At 44.7% G+C, this 16,785-nt stretch overlaps 1 protein-coding gene across 1 annotated transcript in view; it reads left to right on the top strand.

Moving 5' to 3' along the window:
* The window catches only part of ABTB3 (ankyrin repeat and BTB domain containing 3), a 148,912-nt gene that overhangs the window by 86,983 nt on the left and 45,144 nt on the right, over positions 1-16,785 (top strand). The window contains exon 3 of the mRNA XM_057381083.1: positions 10,301-10,505. Within this exon, the coding sequence (XP_057237066.1) occupies positions 10,301-10,505 (205 nt within the window). The remainder of the gene's footprint in view (positions 1-10,300; positions 10,506-16,785) is intronic.

Raw genomic sequence — 16,785 nt, 5'->3', positions numbered from 1 at the left:
AAGTGAGATACGAGGGAAGGATTAGATAGGGAAAAGCAGCTGCTTTTGTGGAGGTGAATAAAGGTGATGAGGGAAACCCTCTGGAGAGGAGGGAATGAAGAGGATCGTGCTTGTGAAGAGGATCATGAGGAGGAGGAGATGGCAACCAGAAGGGAATGATGAGGGCAGAAGCTTGGCCTATGGACCCACAGAGCAGGCAGTCCCCAGGCTGGGCTGTCCTGTCAGCCTCCAGTACCCCAGTGTTGCCTTGATAACAGTTTTTAATAATGACACGGACACGGTTAAGAGATAAAAAGGGTTTTGCCTCGGTATTTGGGATCCCAGGTGCACAACCTGATGGCAGAATGCACACCCGTGTACAGCACGGGTACAAGCTTTATAGATTTCAGGAATTAGCATATCTATCTAGGATTCTCCAATAAGAAACTTCACAAATGCAGTGATGTCCCCCTATTCTAATGAATCCCCCCCGAGATGAGGCCAGAGCCCAGTTTACACAAGATATTCCAGAGAGGCTTCACCCAAGGCTGGAGCCTCAGGTGGAAATAACACAGGGCACACTGAGCCCTTCCTGAGGATGTTTGGTCTCTCTGCCCAGCAGAACCCCAAAACTCAGCTGGAATATCAGGCTCTAGGAATTRCAAGCATGCAGGGTTAAGGGGTACAMGGGATACRYAAAGGGTACAGAAAACATATAAAGGGTATAAAGTATATAAAAGGTGCATAAAAAGGAAAGGCAAAAATCATCAGGCATCACCAGGAGCCAGGACTTCATTTCTGTTCTCTTCAAAAGAGCACAAAAAACAAGGGTGCACAGACTGATCTTGCAATAAAGCAATTTAATTTTATCTCAGGAAAGAAAACTATTTTTAAAAAGCAATTCTAGTTGAATGAGATTTCCTATAGTTTATTGGCATGAATAATTAAAGTATTGTAAGTAYGCAGAATAACCAGAATTAACAAATATCTGCATGCAGAGGAAAGGCTTCCCCTGCTCTCAGCTCTATCCTTGCTTGGAGCAGTGTGACCAGCTGCTGAGCTGCTGGAGGCTTGGACACCAGGCAATCAAATCCATCCCCTGCAAAACAACAGCTTGCAAACGAGGCCTGTATTCTGCCCAGCACCTGGATTTCAGTGCATGTCTAAATTGCTTTCCAGTCTSTCCCAGGGGAAGAAGAGATTCAGGAGGTGAAAAGCCCTGTGTTGTGTAGTATCTCCTCATTGCCCTACCCACCATGGCCCTCCTGTGTCTGCACCATTTGTATTTTCATGTATTCTGTAAAAAGACACCTAATTCTGCATCACAATTATGGCAGTAATGCAGGATTCCAAGGCAAAGGCTTAAAAAATTAATGTGAAACCTTGTTCATTAAAATATAATGAACATGGCAGAARGTTAAGGAACAACAATAAATCTGGCCTATGTTATATTGGCATTTAGTATTCGGGAGCTGTAATTGCCTACTACAGTGTGTTTTAAAATAATGTAATTTCATTTGAAATGCTTATTATATAGAGAACATTGGGAAGAACTGAAGCACAGCAAAAATAATAGGATTTTAAACAGTAGCCTGATAGTATTTCACTATTGAGTCTTAGAGAAAATATTTCACAGGATTCTTTTTTAATTCCCTCCCCCACCCCCCCATTTTTTTAATTGAAGTTTCCTGTATTTCTAGGCCAGGCCTAGAGAAAGGGGAATAGATCTGCTTGGTTTTTTTTTTTCCTGAAAGTTTTTGGGGATTCTCCAAGATTTCTAGTTCTTCTCTTTCATTTCTTCCCCTTTCAGATGGRGAAAAATAATTAGCCTGAACAGAAAAAGACAGGATCATTAGGGAGAGCTTTGACTGTGGAGAGATCCCATGATAATCAGTTTTGACCTTTGAATATTTTTCTTTATATGCTTGTTTGCAGTCCACAAACATTTATGTTACATTTGACTGCATAACACTACAAGACACCTATTTATCATCCATCTAGAAATGCTGCTGCTGGCTTGGAGAATAAATGTAGAAAGAATGAGGCTCATGATTGAAGGTCAATGCTGTTTTGCTGGGTGAAGGAGGACCTTATTTCTCTTTTGTGTGTGCATGTAGGTGGTGGGAAGGAAGAGCAGAGCCTTAAGGTGCACTGAGCACCAATCCTGGCACCGAGAAATACTCCTCCCTCACTGCTTTGGGGTAAAGACTGTCAGGTGTTAGTGTGAGACCTGGGACAACCACCCTGTGCTGAGTTTTAGAAGGCTCTGTCTGAAGCAGCTCAGAGAGATAAACCATGGCTTAGGATGTCATCCAAAGTGCGTCCTCAAATACTTCTTCAGGWTAGAGCAAAAAGCTGTTTGGGGCTTGTTTTGGGTGCAAAGATGGCCACTTGGCTGTGGCTTTCCTGGGTGAGAAGTTTGCCACCCGGAATTGTGTAAACCACAGTGACTGGTGGTGGTATCACTCTGAGTGTTAACCACAATGAATAATCATTTCTGTTTTATACTGTGATAATCTGAAGATGTGGCTTAACACCACTGATATCAGAGGGTTTTTACTTTTGAATGGTGTTTAACTTAGGGCAGTCCCCAGATGTGATTTTCAGGCTGGTATTTCCTCCCTGTCACCACTTCAATCTCAGAAAGGTTTTCCTTTTTGCCATTGGGAAAATGCCACCCTTCATCCTCTCTTTGTATTCCACATCCTTTCTTTACATCCACAGTGCTGAATGTATATATTTCCAAAATAACAGCCTCCCCATGGATTTTGGCACCCTTTTAGGGATGAAAGAAAGGGTTACTGCTCAAGTGTAAATAGAAATATGATTGCACATACTGATACTGTTTTTCATTTCTTCTCGAAGCCCCAGCTGAGGAGATGATGAAAGTCAGCATCCCCTCCCTTGCCTTTTCATCTAGTCTCAATCTTCTGCAGCCAACAGGAAGGAGCACTGCAGGAGCTGTACGAATTTATTCATGTGCTCTAAATAAGAGGTTAAACCTAGGCTTGGAAGCAAATGCCAGGGTAAAGGTGCAGAGCTGTCCTGAGTGCTCTGCTAATTTGCTGCCAGAACAAAAGATGTCAAAGATGTTTGTCAGATGTCCTGCTCAGACTAAGCAGCACYAGTATTCCCTGGGAAGGGTTTGGTTGGTGGAGTGCAGTGCTGAGCTAGGCAGAGGTACCAGCCAAAACCTGCAGCAAAGGGTTTGGCCATACACTGACAGTCTGTGCATCCCCTCTCCAGATGCAGTGATGCTTTTCCCACTTTTCAAGGGCTTTCCCCATGATTATGGCACAGCATCTCTCCCTTGCCYACTTTCTGGGTGTCCAGCTTGCAGTTCCTCCTTGCTGATATCCAGTCTGTGTGTMAAAGGTTGATACAGAAATTGTTGAGATGCTCTTCAGCAGAGAAATGCTCCCCAGCAGAGAATAAAATACAGATGAATGTGGTGCTGGAATGCCAGGTATTTTCTTGCCTCTGGTTGCAGGTTTCCCTTGCTGCTCCCTCATTCTCCTCACTGCCCTCTCTGAGGGATGGACCACAACCTCCACTGACTGTCTGTGTCTGTGCCCAGCRAGGGTTGTAGGATACTGAACAGTCCCAAGCAACTTCTTGCTTTTCTTCTCTTTTCCCTGAGACACACACTGTCATAAATTATAAAACAATACACTTRTTTATCAGTTGAAATGAAGCGTGAGGGAGGAGAATCTGAAAATGCCAGGTTGCACCAYACTCAGGCTTTATCTGCCCTGTTGAGCAGGGGGTGGATTTCTTTCTTGGGCAGTTTGTCTTGGGGCTTGTCTGGGTCCTCAGTGCCTCTTTAGGGGCTCCGTGGGTGAGACTCAGCCACCTTTGGCTTTCTTGGGGACAAGCCCAGGGTGGTTTTGTTTTCCAGGGCTTCTCCCTCCCGTGTTTAGGGCCACTCAGGGTTTGATGGTTGGAGGCAAAAGGCATTGCTGTGGTGGGTGGTGAGTGCTGGAGTTCCAATCCTTTATACAGCATTGGCTCACAACTCCCCCATTTGAGGTGCAGCCTCCTGTTCCCTCTGAACCCCTGCATCACATCACAACACATTCAGGATTCAAATGGCATTTTCCTTTCCTTGCAGTCCTCCTTGTCTGTGCTGTGCAGAGCACAGGCAATTGGTCAGGTCAGGGTGAGCACTCTGCTCAGCCAGGGGTGCTCTTAAATTCCTTTTGAGGACATGGGTCTGAGTCAGGCCAAAGAAAATCCAGAAACAGTTCTCCATAAAGCAGCAGTGTCCTGCAGACAGAAGGCTCAGCACATGAATAGCTCCTCCRAGTCAAAGCTTGTTTTGTTTGAAGGAGACGTTGCTTTAGGGGAATCAGACACAAACATCACGCTTGCCACGTTGGATTGGAGATTCTAAACGTGTAAGTGTTGTTACAATAGGTATGTGAACTTGAGAGGATTTAATTATTATTATTATTGTGGCTTTTTAATGGGATGTATCCAATCCTTAATTTATCAGTCTTCAAAGCCTTTGCAAATGTTAAATTGCATGCAAACACTTACTCTGTAATATAAATAGAAGCTTCTTGTGATGGTGGGCTAAGTGAAGATAAAAAGATTAAATGAACTGTGGGAGGCCACAGGGAAGCCGCTGCCAGGAAATGGGCTGCTTGCATCCTGATCCTGTCTGCTCAGTTCTGAATCTGGGACCACAGTTCCTTCTTTTGCTCTCGTGTGGAAGAGATGAATGGCTTTTAGGACAAGAGAGGATAACCTGTGTAGGAGATAGGGGCACAATGTGGGACAGCAGAGATGGCAGAGCTGAGGAGGTTCCTACAAAGTGGGCTCAGCRCTCAGAATTTGTTGTGCTTTGGATGCCTCACTGACTGTGGGTTATAACCCAAGCACACCCAGAGCCTGAGGCAGCTGGAATAAAACCTGGAATAGACTGTGTGCCAAGAAAAACAAAACTTTTTAATGTTTGARGAGACTTTGTGCTCAGAGCATGCACACAGTGAAATACATTCTGCATGCTTTTTGCTGCACAGCCACCCTATCTCTGTGCACACTCCTTTCCTGCTGTACATGAGTAGTCTTGAGGTAGTGATAGAAAACCTCACAATAAATCATTTGAGGACAGGCTTTGCTTGAGCAGTTTTTGCTCAGCTGACTTTTGAAACGTGGAGATTGAGGCAGAGGAGCATGGAGGAACAGCACAGCAGGAACCATGGGTGYGGGGATGGCTCGAGTGGCTGAGAATGCCCTGGCACAGGAGAGAGCTGAATGCTCATATTTATCCACAGTGATGTGCTGATGGTGTGTACTGGGGTAAACTGCACCAACGTGTCCCTTTGGTGGAGAAAACGGGGAAACAGGAGCTGGAAAGGGAAAGAGACTCAGCTACGGTTTGGGAAGGATACAGAGTGGCTGTGGCTACCAGGTAGCAGTCTGATTAAACAGACTCTGGTTTATTGTCAGGGTTGTAAATCCATGTTTTCAATACAGTCTTCCCAGAGCTGGTTAGAGCAAAACCGTATATCCAAGRCTTTTATAGTGAGGTGTGAAATGAATCTGGGTCAAGAAAATGAGTTTTGCACCTGGCTCACGCGCTTGTAAGGGGGGAATTACTGACCATGACATGAAGTTGGCATCTAGAATGCAGCTCCCTGATGCAAGCTTCTCTTTTCATGGTCTGGAAAGGACACAGAAGGTTGTTTAGGGCTCTGAAAGACAGACACAGTTCTTGTCTATGRCTCTTTGCAGGAGAAAACATTCACCCAAGTAACACACCACTGCAAGTTTGCCCAGAGGTTCATTATTTATCCCCCCCAACTGGCTTGATGCTTCTATCTTTGYGTACATTTTAAACTTTTMCTTCCAAGTTTCACTSTTCAGTGGTCACTTGGGCAGAGCAAGTAAGAGAAAGTGCRTGACTTCTTCTTACCACTGGAAAATTATGTYCTCTTTTTCTCATCACTTGCTTTTGTATAGCTTAAGAAAAAAGCCAAAAGGCTCAGATTTTTATTGAAAACAAACCAACGGRTTTGTTGGTTTGCAGATACCACATKGGAGTCAAGGACAGCTGGAAGGATGRCCAGAGCAGCACTGTCACACTGATGGTGCTGCTGCACAATGCTGGAAATTCTGCTGCTGCTTCACACAGTGCCCCAGGGTGGAAGCTGATGCTGCTCTCTCTTCCCTGGCTTTTGAAGGAAAGACACAGGTCAAAGAGCCGTGTGGCTCATTTTCAGTGTGCAAAGATATCATTGTTGAGTTGTTCTGGTAGTTTCASAGCATCTTTTTTGAACAAGGAAAACATGAGGTAGGTGTCATGAGGATCTGTGCACGCTGTTCAGCTCAGAGTTGTGAGGCAGGTATGCACCCAGCTGAATGGTTTTGGCTCTGGCAGTTTATCTGTCTGAAAGTAGCCCCTAGGCAGGCAGGACAGCATCATCAGGTCTGTTGTGGCAGATCAGAAAATCCCCCAAGAAGCCTCTTAGACATTGGCAGTGGGTATCTCTCTTTTTCTCTCTCTTCCTTAGTTTTTTCCTTCCTTTGCCCCCTCCCATAACAAAACTGGAAACAAATGTGTTATTCTTTAAACATTGGGCTCTAAGATAGTAAAAGCAGTGATAGCTTTTACTTCAGCCAAACACAGTTTAAAAAAAAGCTTCACTGCCCACTTGCATGCTGTGTTCTGTTGTATGTATTCACCCCCACACAGATGGGAGCAGCTTTRCTTTCCCTGTCACATCATATCTTTGGCTTGAAATCAGTGAAGCTGTTCCTTAAATATTCAGTATTGCCCTAAACCAGGCCCATGTCACAACATGTGCATTACATAATTCTTTCAATCTTTAAGTCAAATGTGTGTGGACCTCGCGTTCCCAGCCCGTGCTGAGCTGACAGTGGCTTTAGTCGGGGAAAGGGGGAGATGCTGGCAGCTGCAGAGGGGCTTTCTGGGGTTTTGATGGCTTCTGTGGGCTTTTTTTTTTTTTTTATGTTTGAGGCACAGCATTTCTGCTCTGGGCTGACAATCTCCACTGTGGAGCCACATTCCTGGAGCCAGCCTGGGGCTTGCCACTGCCTTTGCTGCCCTCTGGGAGCCTGTCCTCCAGTTGTGGCTTCCCAGCTTTGGCAACTGAAATGTCCTGAAATGTCCTCCCACTTTGCTGTTCTTTTTCCTTGTGTTTACCCTGCACAWTGTGGTGTTTTCATCTCCCTGGCTGTGCCTGCAGAGCAGTTTGTGCGTTGGCTCACTTGGCTTGTGTTGCATAAATTACGGAAGTTTTCACTGAGTTTAGTTTTGAAACAAAATAAAATTGGCAAAGTCTCYTGGCTGGCAGATCAGATTCCCAGTCTGTTCTTCAGGTGGTGATACAGGGTGAGAATGTGATCAGTGGAAGGCAAGGCAGGGATCTGTGCCAAGCCCTTGGGGTCACGATGCCACAACCGTGAAGGAACCTCATTCATGGAGTTACAAGGTCACTGCAGCTGCTGGGAATTTTATTTTAGATGTTTTCTTTTTGGAAACGATGCACTGAGGAATTTATTGGCCTTTCAGATGTGTTACAGCTGAGATCTATTTTCAGGGCCAAAAAAGAGTCAGCAATAGTCTTGTGAGCACAGCCCTGAAGAGCAGAGGTGGCTGACACTGATGAAGGGATAGCACAGATCATGTCTCTGKGCTTAGCTACAAATTCAAGGTTGCCCTCGTTGTTCTGATACAGCACAACTTTTAGAGCTGCAAGGAGAGCCTGTGTAGTTTGGCTTTCCCAGGTAAGACCTGGGCTGGCTTTGGGATGCCCTGAATGGAATCAAAGAGTCTCAACTCTTGATAGATTCTTAGGAAGGAAATGGAGAAACCAAAGGTGTTAGCAAGGAGCAATAGAAGGAGCAAAACCTGGTATAGGGAGTCAAACTACAAGTATTGATTATTTCAGCTTTGAGTTGACCCAAGGAAATGTTACAATAATTGCTAATATAGGAATTATTTAAAATGTGATGAGAGATAGCATAGCAAAGGCAAAAGAAAGATCTAAGCTTCTAAGAGCTAATCAGTTCTTGGTATAATGTAACTAAATGAGGCTTAAACTTAAAAAGCATTAATTTAGTTTAATGGTATGAATTGTTTTGGGTTTTTTAGGAAGCAGTAGAGAAAATATGAAATAAAAGGATGAACTCCTGGTCATATTTATATGGATTGGAGCTTTGCTTTTCAGCAAGACTTGACTTCCTCCAGCTTTGCATCAGCAGTGATTTTTAGCTGCCTGTCCTGCCCATGTCATTCTTGCTGCTGCTTTACTCCTTATTCACTGTGCAAYTTTCTCAGTCCTGGGTGTGTCACTGAGGTCACATCACCCCAGCATACAGGGAGAAGTGGGATGAAATAATGCTGCTGCCAGAATCTAGGCCAGAATTTCTTCCTAATTATTATTCATCATTCATTACAGAAGTCAGAGGCATTCTCTAGTGCCTTCTGTCTCAATCCACTGCAATAAGACTGGCCATGAGCTTAACTTTAGCCACAGCTTCAGTGCTGAAATGGCTTGGGTCTGAAAAGGCTGAATTCAGTGTGTGTCTCCCTTTTCTATGCCTTTGCTATTATTGTTAAAGCTGGATGTTGCAGCCAGCACTTCTATGCAATTTTTTTGCCTTCTGGAGAAAAATAAAAAGGAGGAATTTACTATCAATAAGGCTGCTAGCAGTTAAATTGGCCTGTGCTAGGTTTTAGGTGCACTTGGCAATGCACATTTGCTGTGACTAGAGAGTCATCTCACAGGCACATCTCTTTCTTCTGCAGACCTGATCCTGCATACTTTCCACATGCATAGTTTCTCTTGGAAATTATGAGCATGCAAGGCTGCAAGATTGGTCCTATCATGACAATTTCCYGGCAGAGGGAAAAGACAGAAGCTATTTTTAAGTGAAAGCTTTGAATCAGAAGAATATTGCAGAGTGAAGCAAAAAATTGTGTCAGAACCCTGAAATCATGGATTCTGCAGTTTCCTCATGCTAGTGTTTTCTTCTGGTTTTAAGGCTACGTTTTTGGAGGACTGGGCTGTGATTTTTAAGTGATTTTCTGTTCTCCTTGGTACACGTTATCACTGCAGCAGCAGCAGCATTTTCTGTGTGAGTCAGGCTGGAGAGAGATGATGTGCAGTGTTCAGAGGGGTGGGACKTTGCAAAAACCTCGAGTTCAGCCATGCACACGGTCAGAGCAATTCTCCTTTAAGTTTGCCCAGAGGTTCATTATTTATCCCCCCCCAACTGGCTTGATGCTCTTACCTTGGTGTACATTTTAAACTTTTCTTCCAAGTTTCACTGTTCAGTGGTCACTCGGGCAGAGCAAGTAAGAGAAAGTGCATGACTTCTTCTTACCACTGGAAAATTATGTCCTCTTTTTCTCATCATTTGCTTTTGTATAGCTTAAGAAAAAGCCAAATGGCTCTTGCTCAGATTTTTATTGAAAACAAACAAACTGATTTGATTCAAGATCATTATTTCCCYCCAAAGCACTCTCAGAGTGATTTGAACATGTGAAAAAAGGCAGTTTAAAACCACAGGGAAACCCCTKCCTTTGACAGAGTGGTCACTAGTCAACAAAAATAAAATTCACTGCCTTGGAGGGAGATGCTTTAATTAATTACTTGCAGTCAGTGTTGGGCTAAGAGACTGCACTGCTGCTTGCCCATATATTTGCCTGTTAATCTCACTGGCTGGCTTTGCTGATCCCAGTCCACATTTTATTGCTGGGTTCCTGTATCTACCCTGTGAGGGAGCGCCCCAGACTAGGTTGGTGCAGGGGGGAAAACATGAARTTTTTCATGCCTCACCTAGACATAAAAATTAATTTTGGTTGCACATTTTTGATATTRTCTTTTAGCATTATTTTTCCTTCACCCACATGCTCATTCACACCCTCCTGCAGCACTTTGTTCATTATTTGACTGACACCTTGTTCCGAGGGGCTGGATTTTACTGTCCCTCTCTGACTGGGAACATGCAGCTTTTGGTGCCACTCTGCACGGTTATTTTTTGGGGCTGTGGGGTTTTGACATCTTCCAAAGGCTGCTAATTGTGATSCTGGCCTTGTGGTGGTGCTGAGATRGGCCAGCCTTGCAGAAAACTCTTCTCCTGCAGGCATTTGTGGGCTTGTCTGCATCCTGGCTATGTCACAYCACACCGTGAAAACCACCAGGAAAAGTTCAGCCTGATGATGACTGTTTGTATGCGTGAGGTTAAATGGAAGCAAAAAACAACCCAGCACATTTTTCAGTTTGGAAACTCAGGAGAGGCGGTTGGGAAGCCTGGATTATTTCACCTGGCTCTTGCTTTTTTGCAGGTGACCTGGTGTCCCGAGCGATGCACCACCTGCAGCCCCTGAATGCCAAGCAGCACGGCAATGGGACACCCATGCACCAAAARCAGGGATCGTTCTACTGGGAACCAGAGGCTCTCTACACCCTCTGCTACTTCATGCACTGCCCACAGATGGAATGGGAAAACCCCAACGTGGAGCCRTCCAAAGTGACGCTGCAGACMGAGAGGTAAGAGCCTTTGCACGGGRWTTAGCGTGGCGTTAATCAATCAGCCTGCTTGGCTAATTAATTGCTCATTACAGCCAGCTCGTGAGCTCTGCGCTTCGGGATYGCCTCTTTGAAATCCGCTCCTCTCTCCCCGAACCAATATATATCAAAAGTGACACCCAGTGGCTGCATACAGCAAATTGGTTCCAGATGTGCACTYGGGAGAGATTTCCTTTTCCTTTCGTTGTTGCTCAGCTATTCTGTGTTTTGGAAAAGAAAATGAGAAGTTCTATTTCTGGCCTAACAGGTTTGGGTTTAAATGTGGTGGATTTTTTTTCCCTTCGTGTTAATAGGGCTCAACAGCTGCGATTGGGGAAGCAGAAAATGAGCAGAGTAGTGCRAAGAAAGGAGAAGTCATTAAAGATGCTGGGCTGCAGGCACACTGAGTAACGGGGCACAGAGGTGACCTCGGGGCTGTCCTGGCCAGGGATGTGACAAATTCCAGCTGTGCTGCTCTTGTCCCTGCTGCAGGGATGGGGCAGGCAGGGGAGGCACAGCTGTATCCCAGTCCTGACTCAGGGTCTGATGCAGGGTGCCGAGCACAGGGGACAGACCGCTGACCAAGAAAAAAAATCCATCTCCTGTCAAAAGCCCAGCAAAACCCACTGGTAACACAAGTGTCCAGCTGTGTGCTGGGGCACGCTGGGCTGTTTCCCTGCCACGCTTCTCACCAGCCCTAAACTTGGCATCTCCAGGGCAGAGATGAATTTTTRGGATGGGTATTGAGGTGATGCAATATTTACATTTACATCCAGAGTATATCTTGCAGTGTATGTGTCAGCCAAGCTCTGATTCCTGCATGTGGGGCTTGGCTATTTTTTCAGTATGAGGTCTACGTCTCAAAAGCAGCATTTCAGGGTCTCATTGTGTGTGTGTTGTTAAATGGTATATAATACGATATCTTAATTGAAATGCTTTTGTGTTAGTTGCAGAAGAGCATACAAGATGAAATCCTGGCATTAATGATGTTACTGGGAATCTTGCCATTTGCCTTTGGATGGCATTTTGTTTCTTTTCAAGTTTGGGTCGCTCTGTGAGCATGGTTATCGCTTTTTGTTCCGTTATTGACAAAGTATGAAAAAAAAACAGAAGGGAAAGAATCCAGAATTTTCTCTYTTTCTCTAAATTATTTTGAATTTCATGATTTGTCATCCAGTCTTGCTATTGTGGAAGGCCTAACTCATGTCCAAGAGTGGTAAGTATACACCAAAAAAAAATTTTAAAAATTGGAAAATGGCATTAGTAATGCCACTGGAATCAGAGGCAACATAGGAGTGAATAATGCTGAGCCTCTGGTTTTGTAAGATTTCTTCAGACTTCGCTGTGCAGAAGTGAAAAGGGCAGGGATCATTAAAAAATAACTTTTGGCATTTGCTCTAATGGCTTTTCCTTTCTCTGAGGTCACTTTAACACGCATCCTCTTCGATAGAGCCCTTGAAATGCCGATTATTCAAAATGATTGTTCTTTGCTTTATTTTGAATAGTCGGTCTGGCAGGACTCCTTCCCTTGGCAGGGCAGCTGAGCGACTGCGGCGTGCGGCGACGGCCGGAGCAAGAACTCGGTGTTATTGCCAGGAGCCTGTGGTCACTGGTGGAAGGAGCAGATCCAGCTCCTGCTGCCTAATCAAACATGTCTGAGTGCTCAGGGCTGAGGAGCAGCCGGGATATTTCCATGGAGCTGAGCTCTGGAGTTTCACCAGCTGGATGGAACCACCCTGCGCTGCTGCGAAGGGAGAACAGGGAGGCTGATTCTCTCTCTCAGTGCTCTGAGCAGCCTCACTGCCCCTGCCCATATTTTGTTTTTYACATGCAGTCATGCTTTGTGGTCTGTGACTTATCTCTGGTGGTTTTGGTTTTGCACGGTGGGGTTTTGTGCGTTGCGAGAAGAAGGGTTTGTTAAACATGATGCTTTAACATKCAAAATATGTGCAAGATTTGTGGCGTAGCTGTGTGCTGTATTCCCTCTCCRGCTGGGGCAATTGCTTTTATTTTGTAAGAAGCCCAGAAGGAAATAAGAAAGTCCAGTCATCTTTCCCCATCCTTGGCCTTTCCAAGTCCCTCSCTGCTGTTGCAGAGAAGCCAGGATGGCGTGGATTTGGCTGCAGGAAGTATTTTCAGAAAATAGGGGCTGTCCTTGGCTCTTTGTAGAGCTAACCTGGCTACTGTCTTGGCCCACTCCTCCCTGACAGTGCAAGCCCAGGGTAGAGAGGGCTGTGGGATGCACACAAAGAACTCTCCCAGCATTTGCAGGGCTTGGTAGCACCATGAGACCATCCCGTTCTTCCCACTGATCTCCACCCCACCTGGATTTTGGCTGTGAACCAGGCTGAGCTACAAAGGCTGTACGTGTCCTTCTGCAGAGGCTGGATGTGGGAGGGAAATCCAGCACAGCAGCATTGCTGTCYGGTTTAGCACTTTCCAGTTCAGAAAGCAGTACTTTCCTCAGAGTCTTGGGGGACACATAAAATGGGAGTTTTACCTTTGAATAAATCCGGCACTTTTCTAGGGAGCATTTCTCTGTGTTTGCTCTTCACGGAGGCAGAGAAATGAGAGTGCACAATGTTTTCAATCATGTTTGTCTTTACAGAAAATAAAAGGGAATAATGATTGTATAGTGAAACTCATGTTGGTGGGGTGGGGGCAGCTTTCATGGGAGGGGGAGGAGTGGAGAGTGGCCAGAATTGCTTAGAAAACCTGAAAAATGTTCTCCACTTCCTAAATGCCAACAAACCCAACCAAAAGATAGTTGTGTGATCCCTTTCCATCCCAAACTCATATTCCTTCAATCTGGCCACTTTGGCAGAKACTCTCTGATTTTTGGCACCAACACAAGCCAGTTCTGCTGACCCTGGATAGCAAGTAGGTGGCTATTTTGGCAGGGATGGAGAGGGTGGACYTCATGGGGTCCCCTTTCCCTATTGCACCTGGATGGGGTGTGCTGGAGCCATTTCTCTTGTTCTGGGTGTTGCCTACAAAAGCAGTGCTCCTCCAGCACTTCCACCTGAAGGCGGCTGTGGATATTTAGGTTTGTTCATCCTTTCCTGGGAATTAAAAAAAAAAAAAAAGAGAAAGAGCTGTAGATGAGGGTACTGTTGTTAAGATTTCTTTCTTGCTTGTTGCTCCTAGCTTAATAAAAAGATCTGTCCYGTGGTTATGTTTCACTTGTCAGCCTCTATAAGGCTTCCAAAATTATTGCAAGTAGTTTCTTAAGCACCGGAAAGTGCAGAATTTGTAGTTGCAGATTTCTGTGATGCGGTTTTTTTTTTTTTTCTTAAGTGGTTCCTTACCCACTTCTATCCACAGCTGTATTGACAAAGTCCTTGTTACTTCCTAACTTGCCATGTTCTCCATTAACAACTCACCGAAGAGCTGTGGCTCAGCCACTCCGGAGTTGATGGATATGTGTCTGGTTTTAACCTTCTTTTCATTTTTTCTTAACTATTATTCCTTGTATGTGGAGCAATCCTTTAGGAAACTCCCATGGGCTGTTSCTGCTTGCTTATTATCTTTCTGCCTGCCTTGCACGCTCACATGGACACACACACAGAAATGTGTGTTCCCTGCACATGCTCACACATGCAAATTGTAGACTGTGGTCTTTCGTAATTGATGGAAAGAGTTTGGGTTATCATCTCAATTTTGTTTCATGCTTCACATAGTTAGTGTAGCTGGCTAATTAATGTGATGCAGCCCCTCTAATGAGAGGGGTGTTCCACTGCTATAAAACAACTTGAACTCTTTCAAAGCATTTTTGTAACTGCTACAGGCATATGTATAGTACACATTATRCCTACAGAAGAATTTCAGGAAGAAGGTAACTAGAAAAAAGTGTCCCTGATTTAAATTATTATGTGGTACAAACTCCATGGGTAAGGCAGTCTCCAGCAAAGACCAGAAGAGAGTGGAAAGGTCAGGAATGCTACTGAAAATCAGGTAAAACACTGGGAATATGGAAATCCTGCAGTGAAACCTGAACAAAGCTGTATGGGCAGAAGGGATTTTACATGCTTGATGTGCCAGTATGCCATAGCCCCATGTAACCTTATCTCTTTTTTTCCACAGTTTGGTTGGAAAGTTCACATAGTAAAGCTGTAGCCTTGCCRAAGTCAAAGTTGAAACCAGGGTTGATTTGACTCAGCACCACTGAAAATAAATCCCAATGCATCCTCACCTAAATCCTCTAGATTTGCATCCTAAATATCAAACTTCTCACTTTTTGAAAATCCCTTCAGCATTGTTATTGGAGCTGTCTGCAGAGTGTGAGATGGCACAGGTCACAAAGAATAGCTGAGGCACTGTTTGTAGCTCGGCCGTTACACGGCATGTTCTTGCTGGGCTGGGTCTGTGTTCCACATCTCATTTATCCAGCTGGGCTTACACTGTCCATGGAATGGCTGTAGGATTTTTTAAATAGAGAAAAGGGCCTGTGAGAGCTGCATGGTATCCAGGCTGTTCTGTGCTGCACTCTGAATGCTCTGTCTCCTCTGGGATTTACRCCATTGCCAGTCATGTCAAATCTGATGTCAAAACTGCCAGTGAAATATTTCCCTGTTGTGGYTGCTGGCTGAGTCATCACTTTGACTCAGTTGTGATTCAAGTCTTGGCCATTGATGYTTTTAATGCAGGAGAGGTAACAGGGACAGCTCATTGCAGCACAGGATGGGGGCACAAACCCCGTGATGCGTAGACAGCCAATGTCCTGGTGCACAAAAGCCTAAGGGAAAACCCTCCTGCTGCCTAGGCTTGTGTGAGATCAGGGAGATTTGATTCTTCAGCCTGAACAAAATGCAGAACTGGCTGCTTTGGGTTGGCCTTAGCTGGGATTCTGAGGTGGCAGTGCARCTGCCCAGCACGGAATAGCTGCACGGACTCACATGGAGCATCAGTTGGTGCTGCTGAGTTTCTGGGAAGGATTGGAACTTGGAACTGGCAGCTTTTTGAAGGCACCAAAAAGTATTTGTTCCTTCCGAAGACAAGTAGCTTATGGTGTAAATATAAATGAGTTTTGCAGCCCAGACACCCATCTGAAATGCGCACTCTACRTTGGAAAAAACATGCTTTTCAGTCTTGCAGTAATGTTAAAAATGGACTAGCAATGCATATATACATTTTCATCATATGTTGAAAGTGAAAACTTGTCAGAGCTTACGATACTTTTMAATTTGTATGTTGGGATTTTCTTTAAAAACCACCCATGAAAACACAAACAAATATAAAGAGCTTTTTAAAATGTTAAAGTTGCTGACTCATATCTGCAAGAAAAATACCTCTCCCTGCCTTTGTCTAGATAAGCTTTTTCTTATTGAAGTACAGCCTTATGCTTCTGAGAAGCACCTTTAACTCTTACTTGATAGCTTTTGTACATTTAAACAGGAGTGACCTCTGTGTACCAATTTGCCTGTGGTTGCCACAGAGGTTGGACTGGAGTGAGAGAAGAAACCCAACACCTACACCAGCAGCTCCCTGCTCTGCAATTGCAGGATCCTGCAAACAGACACCATCCCAAGCAATTGTAGTGATTGAACCAAGTTAAAGCAAGGTCAGGTCTGTTCAGCTGTGTCCACAGCGGGTGAAACTGAGGGAGGGACAACAGCAGGTAGCTGTGGGAATTCACAACCAAATAGGATTAGACCTCAGGAACTTCTCTCCTCCCATTGTTGCTATCAAGCCAGTCGTCTCCTTGAAGTTTGATTTAATATAGGCAGTGAATGAGTGCATGTGCTGGGGCAGGGGCTCCATAGGTGTCTGGAGAAGAGCAGTGTGAAATGCCCTTGGAAATGAAAAGGCTGTTGTGCTGCACTTGAAACCATGTTTGTTTGTTTTTTTTTTTTTTTTTTTTTTTTAATTTTTATTTTTTCCTTGGGGCACTGTGATTGTCTGGGGAATCTCACTGTGATTGTCTGGGGAATCCCATGCAAAAATAATGAAGCATYCTATTGCGTTTTATGGTGCCCATTTCTCACGGTCTTCCACCTGACAATTTCTCCTGTTTGCATATAGGTACATCGCTACCATAACAACAATAACAATAACAGTACTACTRCTGCTGCTAATAATAATGGAAAAGCCTGAGTTATTGCATCTGCATGACAGGACTTTTAATATCTGTGTGCCAGCAAGTGAAGGAGGGGAGGATGGGCAGGCCAGGAAGGCTGATGGGTGGTTCTGGAGGGATTGTCCCTTGTGGGGCAGTGCCAGCAGGGTGTCACCTGCAGATGGCTTCAAGGCACAGGAGCCTGTG

Source organism: Malurus melanocephalus, unplaced genomic scaffold (genome assembly GCF_030028575.1).
Source record: "Malurus melanocephalus ecotype Western Australia unplaced genomic scaffold, MMel_1.1 scaffold_490, whole genome shotgun sequence".
NCBI lineage: Eukaryota > Metazoa > Chordata > Aves > Passeriformes > Maluridae > Malurus > Malurus melanocephalus.
The sequence above is the reverse complement of the archived record's forward strand: the minus strand, read 5'-3'. Positions and strand labels throughout refer to the sequence as shown.